Raw genomic sequence first — 24,511 nt, 5'->3', positions numbered from 1 at the left:
ATATATCTTTGAGACAACAGAAAATCATTGGGCTGCGTCTTGAAAGTGATTTTTTTTTAACAGTCAAGTGGATTTCTTTGAGCTATATAGATCTTTAAAGCCCTGTTCTTGATTCCAAAAGGGGTTTTATCCCTGGCCTTTTGCTATTCTGATCTCTTCTGTTGTCTTTTCTTTTTTCCCAGTCTCTTTCTGCAAACAGAGATAACACAGTCACACACATAGTTACCATTTTTCTCTGCCTATATGATTAATGAAACTTTGCTTTAATTATCATACTGCTTCAGCTTTTGGGAGATGGGTTTAAACAGGACTGACTAGCAAACTGGCCAAGAGATTAGAAGTGGCAAGGGAGACTGACTACTTAGGGTTTTATCCCTTAGGGTGAAGTTGGACCTGCGGGATCTCCTGGTTCTAGTGGCTCCCCTGGACAAAGAGGAGAACCTGGACCTCAGGGACATGCTGGTGCTCCAGGTCTTCCTGTAAGTACCAAATATGGCTGATTAAGGGAGAGCATTGCTACACTTTATTTCATGAAAGCATATGTTCTAATGTTGCTATCAATTAAAATTACTTTTTTGCAAAGAAATGTTGCTTAGTGCTCTGCAATAACTCTACTATTGATTTGACTAGTACCGAAATTAGTTTTGCGGTCTGCACTTTTCTAGAATTTATGAATTTTATGGTTATATGACACAGAATAAGTAGAGGATGGACAGTTATCTGATACTTTGAAGACTGTGCCCCAAACTAATCACCAATCAGAAAAATTTGGAAAAGAAACAAGACAAAAAAACCTCTTCTCTATGTACTTATTTAATAATTTAGACCAAGCGCATATTATCTTTAATTTATTCAGATAATGATCATTTTTTGCGACATTTTATGTGTTGTGCTGTAGTTGGAAGAATCACCTAATCTCTATAAAGCACAACACCCATCAAAAAATTTATTTTAGTTATATAAGCAACTTCAAAAATATATGTACTATTTGCATTCTTATTAATATGCTCCTTTCGCCCTCTAGGGCCCTCCTGGGAGTAATGGTAGTCCTGGTGGTAAAGGTGAAATGGTAAGATGCCCCCACCACTCACCCACATTCAGCCACACACATATTATTGGCTTCCTCTGCATTTTGCAGGACAATACATTTAAGTTAGCTATTTAGAAAAGAAAGTTCAAGTTTGCCTAATGTTAATGTTCTTGGATTGTTTCTAGGGTCCTGCTGGCATTCCTGGGGCCCCTGGACTGATAGGAGCCCGCGGTCCTCCAGGACCCTCTGGTACAAATGGTGCTCCCGGGCAGCGAGGTGCTGCAGTAAGTTGTCTATTTTTCCTTTATTGTCTGAAAGGTGTGGCTTATTTCTCACAGTAAAAAAAGAAATAGCAGGTTCTTTGTTCTTGTTCCATTGAATTTATATTGATTTCACTCTGGTTTTATAATTGAATCAGGTGTGACTGGTGATTATTTTGTTAGTCTATTTTCCACACTTTTAAACCAAGATTATGTCCAATTTAGGGTGAACCCGGTAAGAATGGAGCCAAAGGAGAGCCAGGACCACGTGGGGAACGCGTAAGTATCGCCCTAACAGATTTGATTATTTCTTAGAAATGTATACCATAATCAGGAAATAAACAGGTAAAAAATTAGCAATGAAATTCAGTCATTATTTCTTTATTGACCTCCTTTCACAGGGGGAGGCTGGTTCTCCAGGTATTCCAGGACTTAAGGGTGAGGATGGCAAAGACGGTTCTCCTGGAGAACCTGGTGCGAACGGACTTCCCGGAGCTGCAGGAGAAAGGGTATGTTTCCCACGGGCATCGAAAAGGAAAACAATCATAGAACTTCACCTTCACTGTGAGGCAACCGTGTTTGTTCTTAATTTGAGTAGTAGTCAATCCCAAATATTGTTCTGAAGCATTTCATAATATGAGAATTATGAAAAAGTTTTGACACTTTGGACTTAAATATTTGCCTTTCACTATTTCAGGGTATGCCTGGATTCCGAGGACCTGCTGGAGCAAATGGCCTTCCAGGAGAAAAGGTAGATAACTTTAGTTTTCAATGTTCAGAAATGTTGGTGCTACACATAGGTATATTCTTCTATATAGTTTCCCATTAATTAACACCTATCTGAATGAAATATATTGGAGTTAAAAAAATAATAATTGCCAATGTAAAACAATGATTGCATTCCCTGCTGAGCCATTCTCTTAGCTTTGTAACTAACGTTATTTAACCTCTATGAGAATTCTTTAATTTGTCTGTCAATTGGGAACTATTTATCTCAGTATCATTGCAAGAATAAGTTAGACTAAAATGCCTGAAAGTTCTTTGGAAACTCTGAAGTGCAGTGCAAATCTGATTTCATAACATCAAAGATATTTGATTTTATATGCACCAAACTATACTGCTAAGCCCACTAAATATTGCTTTCTTCAGCATGTGATGTTCATCGAAGTTGCCTTAAAATATTTCCAGTATGACAACCCAAGCTAATAGGTAATGGTGATTTACGCTGAGCATGCCAGCAACACCCCAACTCTCTTTAAGGGACCAAAAGAAGTTCTCTAGTTGCAACTTAAGTACTGTCAACGTCTAGGTCAATGAAGGCTCTTTTACATACATGTTGATTTATTTCACCATGTAGGGTCCCCCCGGGGAGCGTGGTGGCCCAGGCCCTGCAGGGTCCAGAGGAGCTCCTGGAGAACCTGGCCGAGACGGCCTCCCTGGAGGTCCAGGATTGAGGGTAAAGAGGAACATTGTTTGCTTGACGCTGTCATTTACTAAGAGGAAAAGCAAATGAAGAACGTTCAAAAATAACTTAAATCAGACTATACATTTTGTAGGCTCAAAACAAAACAAAACAAAATTCTCTGAAGAAAACTTAAGCTAGTATAGATTGAAGAACAGAAAATAGAATGCTTGACGAAGATATTTACAGACAGAAAAACATGTGTGCAAATATGAAGCTCATATGTCCACATATGTCAGTGGAAAGCTCAAAATTTTACAGATAGGTGTTTTTAGTTTTTTTTTAATTATCATCTTAAAATCAGCTGACTGACTGAATTCTTCAATTTAGGGTATGCCTGGTAGTCCTGGAGGACCAGGAAGCGATGGGAAACCAGGGCCTCCCGTAAGTACATATTTAGCATCTCATTTTACAAGTCCAGAGAATAATGAAACACACAATTTGGACTAGGCTTGATGTGTATTGTATAGCCTTGGTATGTACATTGTATATTTTGATCAGATTTTTATGAAACCTCTATTAATATAATTTTTTCTCATTAGGGAAGTCAAGGAGAAACTGGTCGACCAGGTCCTCCAGGCTCACCTGGTTCCCGAGGTCAGCCTGGTGTCATGGGTTTCCCTGGTCCTAAAGGAAATGATGTGAGTTCCTTCCTTCATTTCTTCAATAAATATTTGACGAAAGGTCTTTTACTTTCTATATGGGAGTGCAGATAGCCAAAAATTGATCTCCACTTCAAAGCACAGAAGAGTATATGAAAATCAAAATACCATGTGAGAAGGGAGCTAAAGTATTTTTTCTGGAGTTCTGGGCAAAGAGTGGAACATTTATGGAAACCTAGTTCTCGAAAGTAGTTTTCGGTTGTGGATGTATGCATGTGTGTGTAGGGGACAGATCAAAAACATGAGAGAACACTATAATGAATAATTTCCTTTTGAGAATAAGTAAATACTGGCTACTTCTTTAGGGCGCTCCTGGAAAGAATGGAGAACGTGGTAGTCCTGGAGGTCCTGGCCCTCAGGTATGTAGCTTTCATCCACTCATTTCCAGTCTTCTAGTAGAAGCATTTCTCTCCAACTCTATGACTTCTATTATCTTTATCTCTGCTTCCATAACTGCTTTTTTTTTTTCAGGGTCCTGCTGGAAAGAATGGCGAGACTGGACCTCAGGGTCCCCCAGGACCTACCGTAAGTTTACTCACATAAATTGGAAATGGAAGTGGATGGGACTGGGGCCAAGGGAAGACTTTGGGAATTATACAATCTCTGACACTATATCATTATAGTTCACCAAAGCAATTACAAAACTTGTTTAGTTAGTTAGCTAGCTAAATACTAATACTGAGTAAAGTTTATGTTGTACATGTCTCCCTTGCATCACTTCCACAAGCCAGACTCTGACCTCCTTTACACCATTAATTTTTTAATTAAGCAACTGGCCTGATGAAATTAAAACTGTGTGAACTAAATATGAAAGGATATCTTATAATGAAGCATCTCAATATTTTTTTGTACATAGGGGCCAGGTGGTGACAAAGGAGACATAGGAAGCCCTGGTCCACCAGGATTACAAGTAAGAATTTGTTACTTAAATGTCATTGGGCACCTACTTTTATCAGTACTTTCCTTTGATAGTTGTATTTGTTGAGTTAATCAGCTGTTCAGTTTTTTGTGACACTAAAAGATTATAATGCATCTTAAGCTTAAAATGTGTGGATCTGACTTCTACCTTGAAATAAAACAATAGGCAATGTTAATAGGCATAACTTCCATGCCTATTCTAGAAGGAGTGCATTAATAATTTTTTTAAAAAAATAAAGTTCACATAATTCTATATGCTTATACTTATTTTTATTGTAATTTAAATGTATATAGCTAAATTCATCTCACCACATTCATCAATTCATTTTTATATACAGCAACAGAAAGAATTGAGGGAGATGAACATAGGTTTGTAAGATATGACTATCACCTCTCTATCGTTGGGTTTTGAGAGCTACATATTTTTTACACGTAAAAAGACTGCTAAAACCATTTTTTGAATACTTTGCGGAAACATACTTACATGAGAGAAGCTTTTCTATAAGCAATGTTTGAAATGATTACACAATACAAATATGATTCTTTGTAGGGCTTGCCTGGAACGGGTGGTCCTCCGGGAGAAAATGGAAAACCTGGTGAACCTGTAAGTTGCTTGCCATTTTTTCAAAACTCAGAAACCAAAAGAATAAATACGAATCATTTATAAATTATTAACTTCTGCATTTTCATGCCATGGTATCTGAGATTTAACAATTAGTTTTGAAATATTCATTAATAAAACAAAGAAAAATTATTCAGTCATAACTATTCCATGGAAAGTTTGAATTTTACCATAAAATAAAAGAAACTCAAGGAAGAGTATACAGCTCAAGATTGGACAAATTATACAGTATGCAAGTCAAGTGTGTATTTTGCTTATACTTATATAACGTATATTCTGATAGAGGCCTAATCATGCAATGCCAATCTCCTAGGGCCCAAAGGGTGAGGCTGGTGCACCTGGAATTCCAGGAGGCAAGGTAAATATTTCCATTTATTTTCTCATTTCTTCAGCATGTTATAGAGCAGTTGATTAGTGACACATTTTTAGTACAGCAAACCAAAATATTCCTTTTTTTAGAAGCACGACATTGCAAATGTTTGGTGAATACACTTAGGGTAACCCGAGACATTTCCAATACATTAAACTTGCATCATCTGGAAAATGAAATTTTCTGACATGAATAAACACTGTAGAGTCAACTATGGACCTGAAATTTCAAAAGAAAACTTTTCTAGTGCATTGGCTCTCTACAGAAAAACTGTTTTGGTAGAGGAACTTTAAAAATTTGCCTTTGTGATAAAATAATAATAATATTGTCAAAGCTAGCTCATCAGACCAGCTATCCAAGTTTCCTTGTTTAGATTAACTAATTTTGTGTTTCTGTTTCTCACTCAGTTGATCAAATGTCTTTTATAATTATAAAAATTTCTAAATTGTTCAAAAATGTAAGTTAAGAACCTTGTAGTCTATATCAAAACAATACAATTTAGGGTGTTTTTGCTTTGTTTTTAGCCTTGGTTTTCCTAACAGGGATATTCCATTTTCCTACTACAGGGTGATTCTGGTGCCCCTGGTGAACGTGGACCTACTGGACCTGCAGGGCCCCCTGGGCCTAGAGGGGGAACTGGCCCCCCTGGTTCTGAAGGAGGAAAGGTAACTCCACATAATTCAATTCACCTAGATTTTACAAAATGCATTTCATTTCTTTCTTGTGATTTACTATTTCTCCTTTAATTTCAGGGCCCTGCTGGTCCCCCTGGGCCACCTGGTAATGCTGGTTCACCTGGTCTGCAAGGAATGCCTGGAGAAAGAGGGGGTCCTGGAGGCCCTGGTCCAAAAGGTGATAAGGTACCAACTTATTCTCTGTTAATTATGTAATAAAACAGACTTTGTTGGTTAAAGGAAGGCAACATTTCTGGAAAGTAATCTATTTTCAAAATTAATATTATCATTTTACTTATTTATTTATTTATATATATATATTTTTCATTGGAGTAAAATTGCTTTACAATATTGTGTTAGTTTCTGCTGTACAATGAAATGAATCTGGTTTATGTATACCTATAACCCCTCCCTCCTGGACCTCCCTCCCACCCCACCCCCATCTAGTAAGTGTAATTTGAGATGGATTTCTAAAGCAACTTTTTAAGCAGAACACCTACTATACGTTGCAGCTAATCTTGAGAGTTTGTCCTCTTCTTGGCATGTTTTCAGTGAAAATACCTCTAATCTGATGACACTGGGTTTTATTTGACAGGGTGAGCCCGGCAGTTCAGGTGTCGATGGTGCTCCAGGGAAAGATGGTCCAAGGGTGAGTACTTGAATTGGGGAGAAACAGAATTTATCTGTATGTGATATGGAGTAGTCCCTCACCTCAACTTCTATTTTTTCCAAAAACTCCTCATGATAAGTTAGACCATACTTTACCACCTTCTGGGCATTAAGAAGACCCAAATGACATGATTGTTAAAATTCCTGATTTCTATCACTAATAGTTCAACAGTGACCTAAGAATGGAAAAAAATCTCAAAAGTATGATAAATGTTATAAGCTGAAGTCATAATAAGTCACTAAAATTCAATGCTGATAAAGGAACTTTTTGATTTTAAAAAACATTGAAATTCCATGGTACATTCATACCATGGAATATTACTTAGCAATAAAAAGTTGATACATGCAACAACTTATACAAACACCAAGGACATCATGCTGAGTGACAAAGGCAATCTCAAAAGGACGTACTGCATGATTCCATTCATGTAACATTTGTGAAATAACGTAATTATATAGAACAGCTTTATGGTTGCCAAAATTGAGGAATAGGGGAGAGGGAGATGGGTGTAACTATAAAGAGGTGACATGAGGGAGTCTTTTATGATGATTGTACCTTTGAATATCTTGATTGTGGTGGTGGTCATGTGAGGCTACGCATAATAACATGTCATAGAACTACATACACACACACACACACACACACAAATGAGTGCATGTATAACTGGTGCGAACTGTATAAGCTCTATGGGTCGTACCAATGTCAATTGCTTTGTTTTGATACTATATCATAGTTGTGTAAGATGTAATCCTGAAGGAGGCTGGGAGAAAGATGCACAGGATTCTGCTGTATATTTCTTTGCAAACTTCCATGAATCTATATAACTATTTAACTATTATTTAACTATTTAACTATTATAAATAAAAATTGAAAAAAAACACATTACAATCAATTCTATTCACATTAGTAAACACCTAGATATGACTGTAGCAAATAAACATAATAACTAAGCCGTTAGATAGACGTTATCTTTACTGTAGTTGCCTTAAACAAATTCATAAATGCTTCACTTTTAACAGACTAGATGAGTAAGCCATCATACAATTTTTTTAAAAATCTAATATTTTATTTACGTAATATAAGTAAAACTTTAATATTTGAAAACTTCAATGTGAAAACTGTAATATATGTAACAATACTTTAAGTGGTTAAATGAAATATTTTGAATTACCATACAATTGAATAAGGCAATGCACTTTAATTTTAAAAGATACGACTGTGAAATCTTATATCACATCTTATTTATCTTCTGCAATAGAAAGGAAAAATGAATCTATAACTTGCCACTGAATTATATAATCCATAAAATCTTATATTTACTAAGCTCTGCAGTATTTACACACTGAGTGAAGAGCATATCATTCAAGCTATCAAAGCAATCATATTATCTAGTTTATTAGATGAACAGTATGTCCTTATATATGCTCTTTGATTAATAAGGAAAATGGTGCTTTTTATCTTCGAAATTAAAGTATATTTCTATTTTCTTTAGGGTCCTACTGGTCCCATTGGTCCCCCTGGCCCAGCTGGTCAGCCTGGAGATAAGGTAACGCTTGACACTATTTAGAAATGGAAAATGTCTTTTGTCGTCATTGTTGTTTGGATGCAGGGCAATATAAATTATTTTTCTCTTTTTTAAGGGTGAAAGTGGTGCCCCTGGACTTCCGGGTATAGCTGGTCCTCGTGGTGGCCCTGTAAGTGTTTAAGACATTTCAACATAATTTTAAGCCCACACAGGCAGCAGCTACCTGTGCTTCCCTCTTTAGCAATTCTGCTTGTGGTCCTGAGTCTCAATGATGGGATACTGTCTTTAGGCATCATATGACATGCAAGGCAAGGTTAAAGTTCTTAAATCTAAAATTCAGAAGAGACCATTTCAAGTCTTACCATCTTTCCTAAATAATTCTGGAAAAAATATAAAAATTGCACAAGTAATATGCATCTGTAAATGAGTATTTCTTAAAGCTATAGGATCTTTGCCTGAGCCTCCTTCTAGATCTAAAATTCTCTACCTTCAGGGTTTGCAGACTCAGGAGAGATATTTAGTAAATGCTTTTAATTAATTAATTTAATGATTGATTTCTCAAAACTTTTACCATATTTTAATTTTTTTAAATCCTTACATTTTAGAAGTTATACAAGTAAGTCTTTTAAACACTTCAAAATTCTTAAATTATTTTTCTTGCAAATAATATCACAGTCAAAAGCAGAAGGAATCAATGGTTCTGGTGTTGTCTACTTTGAATTTTATTGAGAAATGGAAAAGTCTTCAGAGGTTAAGCTACATTAGTTAGCTTTGCACACTAACACTATCTTTTCTTAGCTTAAAGGAAAGATAAGATGATACAGAGGATGACGTGTGCTCCCAATGGGAAGATGTCTTCACTGTGACTAATGAGTATATTTTTCAATTAAGGGTGAGAGAGGTGAACATGGGCCACCAGGACCTGCCGGCTTCCCTGGTGCTCCTGTAAGTATGAACATTAAAACATACATATCATACAGCCCAGAATCACTATCTCACTGAAAAATAGCAGAAGTATAAGTCAAGTCTGAATTCTAATCTATCTCAACCACTCATTCCTTATGGGGGTTCATTTATCCACCTTTTTTTTTTTTTTACACATTATCTCTATTCTTACTGTTTAAACGATGGAGATAAAAACACCTGGCCTGTCTTTATGCCAGGTAAATGAGGCTAACATTACCCTAGACCTAAAGCACTCTGAAAATTTGAAAGATTCTTCCATTATTAGATGGTACTAATTAAAATTTGCTCTAAGCCCCATCTTTCTCAAATGCATTTACTGGTGATTGCTTTGAAATGCGCAGTCCTCGGAGAGAGGTTCTCCTTTATGACAAAGAATGTATATCTTACCACTTTCTTGATAATTTTCTTTTATCATAGAAACTCTTTTTGGGTGGTGGTGGGGCACATAATGGGGCATGCGGGATCTTAGTTCCCCAACCAGGGATCGAACCCACACCCCCTGCAGTGGAAGCTCAGAGTCTTAACCACTGGACCACCAGGGAAGTCCCTGTCATGGAAACATTTTCATTGTCTTTGTTTCTTCCATGTCTTCAAAGACTCTTCTTTTCCAATTTTATTTCAATAGCTCTCCACCTGATGAATTCTATTTTCTGAAGGAAAATAAGGACAAGCCCAGTGTATTGTGAAGGATGTAAGCTCACAGGCTGTTTTTGTTTCTGAATGCAGGGCCAGAACGGTGAGCCTGGTGGTAAAGGTGAAAGAGGCGCTCCTGGTGAGAAAGGTGAAGGTGGACCTCCTGGAATCGCAGGGCCCCCCGGAAGTGCTGGGCCTTCTGTAAGTATTTCTCTTTCTCTAAGCCTTCTAATGGAAAGCACTTAGATTTGTCGATACTTCAGTATTTCATACTGAGAGAGCTTGTCATGGTGACAAGGGTACAGTTTTCCTAGGAATACAGTTCTGAGTTTGACGCTTGACTCCAACAATCTAGATATGACCTCAGTCAAATTATTTTAATGTCCTCATAGAGTTACTGGTTTTTGTTTTTTTTTTTGATGTAGCTTCTCATTTCTGTAGTAATGTTTTTCCCCCAGTTCTACTGAGATATAATTGACATATAACATTATATTGTATAAGTTTAAGAGGTACAACATAATGATTGTATGTATTACAAGATGATTATCATGATAAGTAGAGTTACTGACTTACAAAGGCTTAATGCTTTTCCCAAATTTTGATTTTGGTGCTATTCTTATAAACCATTTCCATCTCCCTTCCATATAGGGTGCCCCTGGTCCCCCAGGTGTCAAAGGCGAACGTGGCAGTCCTGGTGGTCCTGTAAGTAATGATCCTCTTAACTATTATTGAAAAGCATTAATTAATATCAATCTGTATAAAAACTGCTTTGAAAGCACTAGATCCCTAAAGAGAGTATAAAATTATAATCACTCATTCATATGTGAGTTATATGTAAATTCCAAGAGGAAAAAACAAACCACAAGTGATCCCAGAGTAGAATGCAGGTCCTACCACATTTCTTACAATTTATATTTGTTTTTAGTGGCTAATTATTTGTTTTCCTTGATTTTTGACATCCAAAATATATTTATAATTTCACAGGGTGCTGCTGGCTTCCCTGGTGCTCGTGGTCCTATTGGTCCTCCTGGCAGTAATGTAAGAACTTTTTAAAGTATTTTTTAACCATATATTCCATAAAAAGCATTCATATGTACATAGGGTGAGAAACTTATCCATTGCTACTTCTCTTTGTATTAAATCCCATATAAAATTATTTGAATGCAGGTAAAAGAGGGGAAAAAATTACTTGTTCATTATAAAATATTCAAATTTCAAACATTTCTTTGTAGGGTAACCCAGGCCCCCCAGGAGCCGGCGGCCCTCCAGGCAAAGATGGCCCCCAAGGTCCAGCTGGTAATAATGGTGCTCCTGGCAGCCCTGGGGTGTCTGGACCAAAGGGTGATGCTGGCCAACCAGGTGAGAAGGGATCACCTGGCGCCCAGGGCCCTCCGGTGAGTGGTCTCTATTGATTGACAGTAGTTTTATTTTCAATCACAAATCCAACAGAGGAAAACATAGTCACATAAAGAATAACTAAGGTTTCATTATCTGTCACAACAGGGAGCTCCAGGCCCACTTGGGATTATAGGGGTTCCTGGAGCACGAGGTCTTGCAGGCCCACAAGGCATGCCAGGTCCTGCGGGCAGAGCCGGCCCACCGGGCCCCAAGGTGAGTATAGCTATCTTTCACTGGACTCTTGTTTCCTTTGATAGTCTTCAGACATCACATAAACATAGCAAGTATGTAATGATCAAGTTTTCCTGTAATTAGATGCAAATTCTTGATATTTTCAAATTTTCAGGAAGCATGCATATTATTAAAAGTCTCTGGAACACAAAAACAATGCACATAATAGACCTGCCTTGAACATCAAAACAAATAGATTGATATCACAGAAAAATATCTTGTCATCTCAAATACCTGTTAGGAAACTTGTCAGCATTCTTCAGTTTGCTGACTGTCAATCTTGAAGCGGGAAATAATGTCAGGTTATAGACCTATGAAAGCCTTTAATTGATACCAATTATCCATCAACTCAATTCATTTTATACTCCTGACTTTCTTTCACTGATATTACTATAACATCCTAGTGCTCAACATCTTAAATATTTATTTAGGAAATAGGGTAATAAAATCGTATTTTATTAAGGCGTACCTTTTTTCACTTTGAGCACCTCTTTAAACTAAATGTCATATACGATTGTAGTGAAATTACAATATAACATTTAAGTCTAGTCAATTTATATGAACATTCCCAATAAATGTATATATTCTTTAAATAGAGCCAAATGTTCAATATAACCTAATTCTAATGGGTACCGTAAACCTATAGTTTCATGATGGCTCATCATTATATTTTTCTTACAATAGCCATGTCTATTTATGTACCTCATATTAAGATGTATTCTAATATGATAATCAATGTAATTACTCAGGCTTTTGGTATCCAGGTTCATTGGGCAAGTTAGAAAAGACAAGAAACTTGCTTCCCCAAAGCTTTTCCCCTATGGCAGGGATAGTTTTAGGAACAAATTCGATAGAAACTGGGAAATAAAGACAGCTGATAATATCATATTAATTGATTTCTTAGGTTAAAACACAAATTTATTTTATTCTTTTGTACACAGGGTGAAAGTGGGAAGCCAGGACTTAGTGGTCTCAATGGAGAACGTGGTCCTCCTGGAGCCCAGGGTCTTCCTGGTCTGGCTGGTGCAGCTGGTGAACCTGGAAGAGATGTAAATACTAGTTCTTAGAAAATACACAATAAGCCGGGTAGTATTTGATAATTTATTTAAGCAAGGGTCAAATTGAGCCATTGAGTTTCTATGATAAAAGAAAATCATCAAGAAAGTGGTAAGATGTACATTCTTTGTCATAAAGGAGAACCTCTCTCCGAGGACTGTGCATTTCAAAGTTCTCCTTCTTTCTCTAGTAATAGATATTCTTTCTATTACAACTTAGAATAGCCTTAGATGTTCATGTTCTTTAGTATTTACCCAATGAATGATCATTAATGGAAAAGAATATGATATTTAGCTAAATAAGAAAAACGTTGCGGATGGGGAGAGCCCCAATTTACAACATTCCTTCTGGGTAAAAATATACTGCGTGTTATCTGTGATTAGTCTTTCCTTAAATTGTAGATTTCCGTTATCAGCTTAAATTACAGTGTGTCAAGATTTTATTTATTGTTTCTCCCCCTAAGGCTCCTTTTTAGACTTTTTTTCCTAGTCACTTATTGCTCTCTCACCCTGTGAAACTTGAGTACCATAGATATACTGCATATCTGTTTAGGTATTGTCACTCCTTGCAGGGCCACACCCATTGTCATATCTAAGATTTTTCACTCCCAAGAACCAATTTTTATCCTCTTTAGGATGATATTTTTCCCATTGAGAATACAGGGCTTAGATGGTATTTAAATGGTTCCAAAGAATTTGATTTCATTTCTTCCTCTTTGTTTTTTCTTTAATCAGGGAAACCCTGGATCAGATGGTCTGCCAGGCCGAGATGGAGCTCCTGGTAGCAAGGTATAACAGGCACACGTACAATAGGTTTGTGTAATTAGAACAATAGCTGCTGATCAGATTGATTTTGGAACTGTGAACTTGTCCACAGGGTGACCGTGGTGAAAATGGCTCTCCTGGCCCCCCTGGTGCTCCTGGTCATCCAGGCCCCCCTGGCCCTGTCGGTGCAGCTGGAAAGAGTGGTGACAGAGGAGAAACTGTGAGTTCTCATGAACTCCATCTTTCCCTACTCATCTATCTTCCTCAATAAGTTCAGTAGGTAGAAAATAGAATGTCATATCTGCCAACCAAAAGATCTACTCTCAATTGTTTCACAGTTTTGCATGCTAGTCAGTCCTTAGGCAACTGTGGTAATAAAGATATATGAGAATTTCTGGCAGTAGTCAATGAAGAATTCATTATTAAAATTCACAATGGCATTAATCACACCAAGTGTATATCCACTTGGTCAATATAAGCTTGAATTAACAGGGTTTCCTCAGCTTTCCTATTCAGACCCCCTGGTATAGCTATAAACAGGTAAAGGATTTTTAAGGAGAAAATAATACTAATTTTCAATAATAGCAAACATATCATTATTCCCTCACAATGAAATTATTAACGTTTAAGTAAAACAAAACTGTATCAATAAATAAACACTTCCCTGTGCGTGTTCATTTGTTTATTTTTATTTTAGGGCCCTGCTGGTCCTTCTGGTGCTCCAGGTCCTGTTGGCTCAAGAGGTCCTCCTGTAAGTCTTTTTTTTTTTTTTTAACTAATTCTACAGTGTAGGAAATATTCTATTTTCTGGCATGCTCAGCAAAAAGGGATGACTAAATACATAACTATGGAACCAAATTTAAACTTTCCTTTGATGATATAGAAAGCAATTTAGAATCTAAAAGTTCCTTGGGGCTATGAGATTACACATCAATTAATGGGGCTGCATACAATTCTCAGTCCAAGATCAAAACAACCACAAGAACAATCTTTATTGTTCCAAGTATGCAGTGTTTGTAGATGGGATTTCTAGCTTGTAGAATGTTATAAAGTGGACTTAGTTGTTATAAATCCTATTTTGTTTTTCCAATGTGTATGTGTGTATGACCTTAATGTGTTTGTGAAGGGTCCCCAAGGCCCACGTGGTGACAAAGGTGAAACGGGTGAACGTGGCATTAATGGCATCAAAGGACATCGTGGATTCCCTGGTAATCCAGGTGCCCCAGGTTCCCCAGTAAGTGCATCCATTTTGTTAGAAAATCCCCTCAATGCATTTTAACTAATGAGATAGGCAAATCTTAGAGACCAATGGTAGAAAATTGTTCATCTGTGCAAGTCTATGCTAAAAGAGATTAGAAATGGATTTGAGGGCTTATTTGAAATAGTAGTTGGCATGAGACAATGGGGATATTAAAGGAAAAGGAAATCATATTTTATCATGATCCCCATGTTTCTTGATCTGATCTTGAAGATACAGTTTCCTAAGCCTTTTTGAAGTCTTCACTCATATTCACCTTCCTTTCCTTTCAGGGTCCCTCTGGTCACCAAGGTGCAGTAGGTAGTCCAGGACCTGCAGGCCCCAGAGTACGTACCACAGATATTGGGAGGTCCATATTTTAAAATGTTAGCACTGCAAGAAAATATTCTAGCATTGTGATATCATGATAATTTCTTAGGGACCTGTTGGACCCAGTGGGCCCCCTGGCAAAGATGGAACAAGTGGACACCCTGGTCCCATTGGACCACCAGGGCCTCGAGGTAACAGAGGCGAAAGAGGATCTGAGGTAAGACATCACTTATAAATATGTGTATTTAATTTGTTTTAATTTTCACATTTTCAGAAACACTTTGCAATATTTTAAAACTGAGATAGTGAGTTAAACACGATGCAATTACCAAACCTAATTTAGGACCTGAACAATAACTTTAAGACATTCTCTCCCACATGAAGACTTCCTCATCACACTATAATGACAGGGAGAAAAAAACCTTTCTTACAGTTTATGAGGTAACACTTATATCAGAATAAAGACATAGCCCAATTAATAAGATGAACTCTGCCAGCACTGATCTCATATTAGACATCTCACAATTATGATAATCTTAATGATTTACAAGTGTAAAGTACATTCCACTTCTCAAACGGCTTCCATGACTCCTGTTTTTCTACTGATACCATCATTCCTAAAACATTACTATCCCACACTTTTGGAGTAAAAAGAAGAAAAGCTATTATCCCCACAAGTTACACAATTAAAACACAAATAAGTTAAGTGGTTATCCCCAAAACACAAAGTTAGATTCCAAAGTTGGGACCAGAATCTAAGTTTCCTGATCATAACCCCTCTGTCATGTCAGCATTAGAATTGCTTACATCATTTATACAGAAGGAAACATGTGAGATGTGTGTGTTCCAACACCAATTCTTCTTGCACACTGGAACACACTGTCATAACAATGAATTATAGTTATCATAAATTGGTTAATATTTGATCACAAAACAACCCAAATAAACTTTTACTGAAACAATTACTATGACACAATATATTAATTGTTTGTAATGCATTTTGGGGGGCTAGCAACATATTTTTTCAGTGGATACCGAACAAGTGCCCCTCAGTGATGTATGTTCTTACCCTTCCTAGGGCTCCCCAGGCCACCCAGGACAACCAGGCCCTCCTGGGCCCCCTGGTGTCCCTGGTCCATGCTGTCCTGGTGGGCCTAGTGGCATCATTAGCGTTGGAGGTGAAAAATCTGGGGGTTTTGCCCCATATTATGGAGATGAACCAATGGATTTCAAAATCAACACCGACGAGATTATGACGTCACTCAAATCAGTCAATGGACAAATAGAAAGCCTCCTTAGTCCTGATGGTTCCCGTAAAAACCCTGCTCGGAACTGCAGAGACCTGAAATTCTGCCATCCTGAACTCAAGAGTGGTACGCTGGGGAATCTTTCACACTCATGGCAACAGGATAACAAAGAAAACTGCTTATGTTAGAATTTAGGGGAAAGGAAAATTTTACTGGGAATAGAAAATATTATATAGCAGAGATCGTACTTAAAGAATGTTAGTTGAATTGAAACTCCTTGATATTCTGAGTAAGAAAATATGAATTTTGTAGGTGTACTTAAACTGTAATGTAAATTCAAAATATGCCAAATGTAGGAAAATCTAAAGACAGTTTTATAAAAATTTTAATACAAATTATAGTTTGGCATGTCTTTTCATATCATCACAAAGTTGTTTGAGTAATAAACAACATATATCACTGTGTTTGTAATTTGATGCAGACATAATTTGTAATTTAATTATTGCAACATTTATTTATTGAAACAATTTTTATAATAAATCTAATTATCAATTTTTTCAAATTAAGAAACAATCTAAAAGTTCCTCTATTCTGCTACACTATAAAAGTACAAATACATAAAGTACAAATACATTAGCAGTCAACATTATGAATGCCTTACAAAATCATTTTGGTCCAAATCCCATTACTGGATATTATAACCAATTCCATTGTCCTTTTTGTGACTATTCAGGAGAATATTGGGTTGATCCTAACCAAGGTTGCAAGATGGATGCTATTAAAGTATACTGTAACATGGAAACTGGGGAAACGTGCATAAATGCCAGTCCTTTGACTGTTCCACGTAAGAACTGGTGGACAAATTCTGCTGCTGAGAAGAAACATGTTTGGTTTGGAGAATCCATGGATGGTGGTTTTCAGGTAAGAAAAGATATACCATTTTTCTTTAACTTTAATCCATCTCTACTTAGCTGACATTTTTGTTCCTCCCATTTGCTCATCACAAAACAAATTTAGTTAATAAATAGAAAAGTGAAAATTTTTATATACTCAGGTAACTACTTTTATAACTTGTCTCTCAAAAGCTAAACTAGATTAAATTATTCTTCGTAAGTTACCAACTTTCCTTCAATTCTTAAGACCTTCTTTACTCTAGCATTGTATGTTATACATGCAATAAAGACATAGTCATACATAAAATATATGAACAACTTACACAATGACCATACTACACTGCATGAATCCCTTATGTATAATTGCAGCTATAATGTTTGACCAGCCTTATTTGTTCCGTATTACAGTTTAGCTATGGCAATCCTGAACTTCCTGAAGATGTCCTCGATGTCCAGCTGGCATTCCTCCGACTTCTTTCCAGCCAGGCCTCCCAGAACATCACATATCACTGCAAGAATAGCATTGCATACATGGATCATGCCAGTGGGAATGTGAAGAAAGCCTTGAGGCTGATGGGCTCAAATGACGGTGAATTCAAGGCTGAAGGAAATGGCAAATTCACCTACTCAGTTCTGGAGGATGGTTGCACTGTAAGTAACAGCATTTTTATAAGCATGCATCATAATGAACTTAGCATTTCTCATTTAATCATGCTACTTTGAAAAGAAGGAATAAAAATAATGAGGGTGAACAAAAGATGGCATTTGGTGTGAGTTATATTGAATCTACTGATCCATTCCAGGGAAGGTTAAATCACACAAAAAATGACTATATCGTCTCAACCTCCAGGTGAAAACCAGCTGATGTGAAAGCAATTGAAATTTAAATCCATGATATAAACTTTGCCAGATAATTTAGACAGTTACTATCCACTCTACATAATTGCCATCATATGGACTCAATCTAAAATCTCTTTTTAATTTTAAAGGTTAACTTTAAATCAATCATTTATTATTATCATTCATGAACAGAAGGAGAATTCACTTCTAATATTAACAGATTCCAGTGTGAGAGACCTATCCACTTCTAAGTAAACCAGCTCTATACCTAGTAACAATGACCAGAACCAAGGTTTCTGAGAATGGACTGGCCTGTGGCAATCTCCTTGTTGGGTTTACCCTGAAGCCCTATAAAGCTTTTGGTTAACAATATGGTTTATCGACTGGGAGAATTATCACTTTGGACTGGAGCAGGTCTCAGATGTATGGAAGATAATATACATGGCGAGTTGGCAACTTCCTTCAACAAAATTTTTTTTTTTAACTTTGTCAAACAGAGAAACTGTCTAAGTAATTGTAATGTCATGATCACTTACTTTTTTTTTTTTTTTTTTTTTTTGCTCTTTTTTACAGAAACACACTGGGGAATGGGGCAAAACAGTCTTCGAATATCGAACACGCAAGGCCGTCAGACTACCTATTGTAGATATTGCACCCTACGATATTGGTGGTCCTGATCAAGAATTTGGTGTGGACGTTGGCCCTGTTTGCTTTTTATAAACCAAACTCTATCTGAAATCCCAGCAAAAAGTTTCACACTCCATATGTGTTCCTCTTGTTCTAATCTTGTCAACCAGTACAAGTGACCAAGTTCCAGTTATTTATTTCCAAAATTTTTGGAAAAAGTGTAATTTGACCAAAAAAGAATACATTTTAAAATTTTATTTTATTATTTTTTTTTTTGCTGTTACACCAAATACAGTTCAAATGCTTTTTGTTCTATTTTTTTACCAATTCCAATTTCAAAATGTCTCAGTGGTGCTATAATAAATAAACTTCAACACTCTTCCAATAACACTGTGTTACATTCTTTGAATACTAGCCCATTTGCAGAGCAATGACAGTGCTTACTATCAAAAGATAACCTTTCTTCTGAAATAGTCAAACATGAAATTAGAAAAGACCTTCCTGTTTCAACTACCTCAACCTGGTCAGAAACACAGATGAATTCTATAAGCCCCAGAAGATGAAAATAATTGTATAAAATACCAAAACTTATAAATTTCACTGATTAAGTTCCTAAAATATTGGTTAAAAGAAAAAGAGTAAAGTGTAGTACAAGAATTTAAAGAAATATTTTTGAAGCCATAATTATTTTAATCTTGAATATCAACTTCTTTTAAAGGTGCTTTTCCTTTTTCTTGTCATTGCTGGTCAAGATTACCAATATTTGGCAAGGCTTTAAAGACACATGTTCTGGTGCTAATGTACTTTCACTTTTAAAACTCTAGGTCAATTGTTGCTTTACGTTCAAAACACAGATGCACACCATCTGTACGTGTCTTCGGTCAAAAAGATTTCCTGGTGTGTCACTGCCGGGAACTCTTTCTCTGCAACCTGTAAAAGTCAATAACAACAACAAAAAATAAATTTTGGGGCTGCTTTTGTCACAATAACAGAGAATGTGTTGAAATTAAACTTTGTAAGCTTGTATGTGGTTGTTGATCTTTTTTTTCTTACAGACACTCATAATAAAATATCATAATAAACATTCCTGGTTTTTGTCAACTTTTCATAGATTTAAAAAATGCAAGTTTACAATCTAGTAATTTTTCTTGAAAAAAAAGCATATTGAATCCTAGATCTCTGGCTTAATAATGCAATGACTTTCAGGAATATGAGATAATATAACTCATGCTGGGAACAGAGATAATGCGCAATGGGGAATCTTGCAGATTTTTAGATCATATTTAGTGGAACTCCTTGGGACATATTGAAAACTGAGGGCTTCTATATGACACAATCCCTGGAAATAGTAACATAGTAAATTAGGAAGTCTCCAAAGTGGTAGTAATCAGGGAGGAAATTGCTGGTAATTTAGAAGGAAGTAAGCAGGGTCTGGCAAAACAGACATTAATATTAAGAACAATTGCAAGCTTAGGCTTTTTCTACCACCTCTAAACACTGCCTCATTTCCCTCTTGGGTCAGCCCCTTCTCCACCAACAAGTTATTAATCTTTTAGTTACTGCAAATGAAAATAGCATCGTCTTGCATACCTGACTTTATAGTTTGAAATGTATTCACTCTATATAATTAATAACAATAATACTTTCAAAAATAAAAATTCCATCAGTCAAATGTCAAGACTCTTAGTCTACTTATCCTCCAAGCTAGAGGCAACAAATGTTAGCAGTTTCTTGTGCATATTTTCAGAAATATTATCTATCTATCTATCTATCATCTATCTGAGTCTATTTGTGTTATGCATCAGAAATTAAATTCCTTGCAGTTTCATTTTAGACATATTCAAAGCCAGCAATATTTGGTCAAGTCTTTCTCACATTGTATCACTCTGACATTGGCTCTCCTGCCTCATCTTTCATTTATAAGGACTCTTTTAACTACATCAGCCCAGCCCACAACTAGAAAATTCAGGATAATTTCCCCATTTTTAGGTTAGTTGATTAGCAACCTGAATTCCATCTGCAACCTTAATTCCTCCTTGCCTTGCCATGTAACATAACATATTCCCAGGATCCAGGGCTTAGGATGTGGACACATTTAGGAGCTATTATTCTGCCTACTTCAACAATGATGCACAGAAGTAAGGAGAATGGTGGTGGTCATAGCTGTAGTGAGGGCAGTAATAGCCAGGTTTCCAAAGAAACTTGGCCAGTAGTGCCAGAAATGTCATCCAGTGCCCAGTTCGTTGGTTTCACCAGGCTGCTTCTGGGGTGTGATTTTGAAGATGGCTCTGAATGTCAGCATTCCCTTCATAGCTGTTCATTTTATGAACCTGGGTTCTATAACTTGCTCTGAATTTCCCTGAACTTCAAATAAAATCTATAAATTGCATTTCTTAAATCAGCCCAAGTTGGTTTAGGTTGTTTGCAAGAATCCAAGTGTTTTGGCCTGAGTAACTGGGAGAAAAGTTGCCAATAGCTGAGATAGAGGAGACTATCAAGGTAAAAGATTTGAGGAGCTAAAAGATTTAACAAGATGGGGCAAGTTAAATGTAGAATGCCTATCAATCATCTAAGTAAACGTGCTGAGTTGGAAGTTAGGTATAAATCTGGAGGTCAGAAGAGAGGTCCAGGTTAGAAAAATAAATTTAGGAGTTTCAGCATATATACGGCTTTTATATCCATGGAAGTAGATACAATCATTAAATAACTGAGTATAGAAAGAAAGGAGAAACTGTATAAGAACTGAATTCTGGGATATTTGAATACTTACAGGTTGGAGAAGTGAGGATGAAGCAGCTAAGGAGTTGGAGTAGGAATAAAGGGAAACCAGGAAAGTGTAGTGACCTAGGTGTGAAAAAAAAATGTTTGCTGTTTAGGGCTGCCCTGGTGGTGCAGTGGTTGAGAGTCCGCCTGCCAATGCAGGGGACACGGGTTCGTGCCCGGGTCTGGGAAGATCCCACATGCCGCAGAACGGCTGGGCCTGTGAGCCGTGGCCGCTGGGCCTGCGCATCCGGAGCCTGTGCTCCACAACGGCAGAGGCCACAACAGTGAGAGGCCTGCGTACCGCAAAAAAAAAAAAAAATGTTTGCTGTTTAAATTTTAAAATTATAGCATATTAAGAGGATAAGGATGCTTAAGGTTAATGTATTACAAGGCCACTAATTGCGTATTTTAAAAAGTAAGGTCACGTGAGGTTATATCACTATTCCTATGTCCTATAGATGGCAAATAATGATATAATTAAATCTTCTAATTCACAGTTATAGTATCACTTTTTTAACTCTTTGTTGATGGAAGATTGAATACAACTCTCTTTATCTTCAAGCTGGCATTTAAGCAAAAAATATTTCATTTATAAAATTTATTTTATAGGTTTTGAGGGTGAAATTTTTGCAGTCATAACAGCATTTTTGGAAAATGGAGAAAAGTAGGAAGAAAAATTAATTATCCATGTCTCACATCTGTGGATACTTCCTTAAAGTCTTCGTTGTATATGCTGACATAATTATGACAAAATACACGTGTAATTTTGTATGCTGCTTATTTCATTTAACACAATACCATTTTATCCATAAGATTTTTTTTATTTTGTTAATAATTAGGAAAAACATAAAGAAAAATAACAGTAATGGCTCCAAAGTTAGAAATAACATCAAAGTGATTGTGCTTTTATCTAGTTTATATTAAAATTTTACTTGTCTGAGTTCTATCTTAGAGGAATGTACTTATTTTTAAAAGTGAATCATAAACTGTGAAAAATATTTTCTTTTCAGGCAAAACTCTCCATTGAATCATAACTCACTAAGTGAGCTTGATACAACATTGGTGAAAATATTTTATATGATGGAGCATACATGAAAGCTCTCCCTAAATCTTTATGTTTCCCAATTTACCACACCTAAGGTCTTCAGAAATTTTTGAAGAATCACTTGTTGAGTTAATGTCATAAAGAAAAAAAGGCAATCATCTATAGCCAATATTTTTTTAAACAAATTCTTATCTGATCATATTTTTCCTCCTTTTTCTTCTCACCTCTTTAAATCTTGTTCAAAAACTATTTCCCTTTAAAATTTCACTAAAATACACAAAATGACTTTGGCATCTTTTAACCATATCTAACATGATGTTCATTAATAGAAGAAAGGCTACCCTATGTAGTCCATAAATTTATAAATGGGGATTACTATATTTCACACCAGTTTAGTGATGATGGAAAAGCAATGATACACTTGCTTCAATTTTGAAAAGGAGTTATTTCATAATTAAATAGGTGGGAGAAATAATAAAAAGATTTAAGCTCTGTCTTAGATTGGGTTCCCTGGAAACAGACTCTATGGCAACTTATGTGAAGATTTACTGGGGAGTCATCTCGGGAGATACAGAAGGTCAGGTTTGGACAGAAGGAGAAGCTGACCCACGCGCAACTGACATCGAGGCTTTGGGAAATCCTACAAGAAGCTCTGGAACTGAGATGGCCCTTTAGAGTTGTTATAATTCACAGTAAGAGTGAAGGGTCTGTGTAACCTTGACTCAGACGGTCATTGACTCTGGGCCAGAACCTGGAAGGGGTGCAGAGTGGGAGAACCTTCTGAAAGGCAGTCTTGGTGATTGAAGGAAATTTTTAATGAGGGGCATGGCTGTGAGTCCTCAGTAACAGATATTCCAGGAGCTGATGCTTTGGCTTTGAAGAGAGAATATGGGTGGAGCAACACATTTTCTACTAGAAGCTCCTACTCAGCACTCTGCCAAACACTATAGGGAAATATAACACATGATCACTCCTTGTTAGGAATGTGTTGTCTAGAATAGATAAGTTGAACCCATATGAAATGGTACAAAAGCCTTCAGATGGTGAACAATTAAGTGCTAAATTATGCTGGGCCAACCATCTGAGATATAGGTAGTAGATGAGAAAAGGAATTAGCCAGTGGTGATTATATTGTCATAAAAGTCTTTAAGAAGATAAAACTTGAGTTGTGTAATAAAGAAGGGGAATAATTTTGGTAAATTGTGGCAAAAAGGAAAGCCACTTTAGAGTAAGAAACAAAAAAAGAGGAGAAATCGAAGCAGGGATAATTATTCCATGCTCACAGGACAGTGAAGAATCCAGGCTACCTAAATCTATTTATTTCAACAACAGTACTGAGCAATTATTAAATGCAAGCCTCAGAACCAAGTGCTCAAAGAGGTTCAAGGAGAATGAGATTCCATGAAATTTAGAAAATAACAATGTCATGAGATTCAACGTAGTAAGTTGTATTAGAGAGATCCAAGGCACTTAGAAAGGCCCAAGGAAGGAACAGTCATGTCTGCTTGGAGGTCCTCAGGAAAGGCTATGTGAAGTATATTTGGCAACTTATATTAGCCCAGTTTCAGATGAAGCATGGATTTCATGTGGTGGTGTAAGAGATAAGGCTGGAAGTATAGTCTGGACCAGAGAGCTTAGAAGAGTCAGGTGACAGGTTTTTGTCTTTTTTTTTTTTTCTAATCTACATCTCAGTGTAGACCCATATAAAGGTTTTAACTATTGGAAGGCTGTTACTTGAGGAGAGCCTTGAGGTCAAGGGAAGTGTAGTGAAACAGCATCAGATTTACAGGAGATGAGGAGATACCTACTGTGGAAGAAAGAAAGATGAATCAACATCTTAGCGAAGAAGAGGATGAGACTGAAGAACCTGGGCAAGGGATCAGAACACATTTATTTTCAAAGACTAGACTGAGGAAAGAGTCACAGAGTATACACATAGTTGCTGGGAAAATTAGGTTAAGAGGGGACAATGGGGACAGCAAGAGGAGGACATCAAAAGTCAGGCAAAAGATGTTTCTATTTAACACAGAAGAACTCAGAGGAAAGTTACACAACTCCAGTCTTACTCACAGCTCTCTACATGGCAGTTCACCATGACAGTGATTCCTTTGGAAGGATAGCTGAACATGATAAAATGTGTGACTGATTGGCGAATACTAGGTCAGGGGCAGTTAAGTAGATTTGGAAAGTACCCTTGTACAGATGGTCGATGAAATCATCTGGCTCCAGAATGAAATCATTAGGGAGCAAAACTTCCAAAGGAAAGGGGAAAAGGACAGCATGCTGTG

The 24,511-nt window shown here is 36.6% G+C and overlaps 1 protein-coding gene across 1 annotated transcript in view; it reads left to right on the top strand.

The window, feature by feature from the left end:
- COL3A1 (collagen type III alpha 1 chain) overlaps positions 1-19,493 on the top strand; it is a 38,731-nt gene extending 19,238 nt beyond the window's left edge. The window contains exons 16-51 of the mRNA XM_060016454.1: positions 381-479; positions 1,025-1,069; positions 1,216-1,314; positions 1,516-1,569; positions 1,692-1,799; positions 1,988-2,041; positions 2,648-2,746; positions 3,083-3,136; positions 3,295-3,393; positions 3,720-3,773; positions 3,886-3,939; positions 4,271-4,324; positions 4,883-4,936; positions 5,268-5,312; positions 5,891-5,989; positions 6,077-6,184; positions 6,594-6,647; positions 8,161-8,214; positions 8,309-8,362; positions 9,085-9,138; positions 9,886-9,993; positions 10,441-10,494; positions 10,777-10,830; positions 11,025-11,186; positions 11,296-11,403; positions 12,363-12,470; positions 13,212-13,265; positions 13,354-13,461; positions 13,939-13,992; positions 14,368-14,475; positions 14,772-14,825; positions 14,918-15,025; positions 15,887-16,181; positions 16,789-16,976; positions 17,357-17,599; positions 18,362-19,493. Coding sequence (XP_059872437.1) covers positions 381-479; positions 1,025-1,069; positions 1,216-1,314; positions 1,516-1,569; positions 1,692-1,799; positions 1,988-2,041; positions 2,648-2,746; positions 3,083-3,136; positions 3,295-3,393; positions 3,720-3,773; positions 3,886-3,939; positions 4,271-4,324; positions 4,883-4,936; positions 5,268-5,312; positions 5,891-5,989; positions 6,077-6,184; positions 6,594-6,647; positions 8,161-8,214; positions 8,309-8,362; positions 9,085-9,138; positions 9,886-9,993; positions 10,441-10,494; positions 10,777-10,830; positions 11,025-11,186; positions 11,296-11,403; positions 12,363-12,470; positions 13,212-13,265; positions 13,354-13,461; positions 13,939-13,992; positions 14,368-14,475; positions 14,772-14,825; positions 14,918-15,025; positions 15,887-16,181; positions 16,789-16,976; positions 17,357-17,599; positions 18,362-18,508 — 3,348 coding nt within the window. The 3' untranslated portion in view covers positions 18,509-19,493. The remainder of the gene's footprint in view (positions 1-380; positions 480-1,024; positions 1,070-1,215; positions 1,315-1,515; positions 1,570-1,691; positions 1,800-1,987; positions 2,042-2,647; positions 2,747-3,082; positions 3,137-3,294; positions 3,394-3,719; positions 3,774-3,885; positions 3,940-4,270; positions 4,325-4,882; positions 4,937-5,267; positions 5,313-5,890; positions 5,990-6,076; positions 6,185-6,593; positions 6,648-8,160; positions 8,215-8,308; positions 8,363-9,084; positions 9,139-9,885; positions 9,994-10,440; positions 10,495-10,776; positions 10,831-11,024; positions 11,187-11,295; positions 11,404-12,362; positions 12,471-13,211; positions 13,266-13,353; positions 13,462-13,938; positions 13,993-14,367; positions 14,476-14,771; positions 14,826-14,917; positions 15,026-15,886; positions 16,182-16,788; positions 16,977-17,356; positions 17,600-18,361) is intronic.
- Positions 19,494-24,511: the final 5,018 nt, after the last annotated feature.

The sequence above is a fragment of the Delphinus delphis genome, chromosome 7, assembly GCF_949987515.2.
Source record: "Delphinus delphis chromosome 7, mDelDel1.2, whole genome shotgun sequence".
Classification (NCBI taxonomy): Eukaryota; Metazoa; Chordata; class Mammalia; order Artiodactyla; family Delphinidae; genus Delphinus; species Delphinus delphis.
The sequence above is the reverse complement of the archived record's forward strand: the minus strand, read 5'-3'. Positions and strand labels throughout refer to the sequence as shown.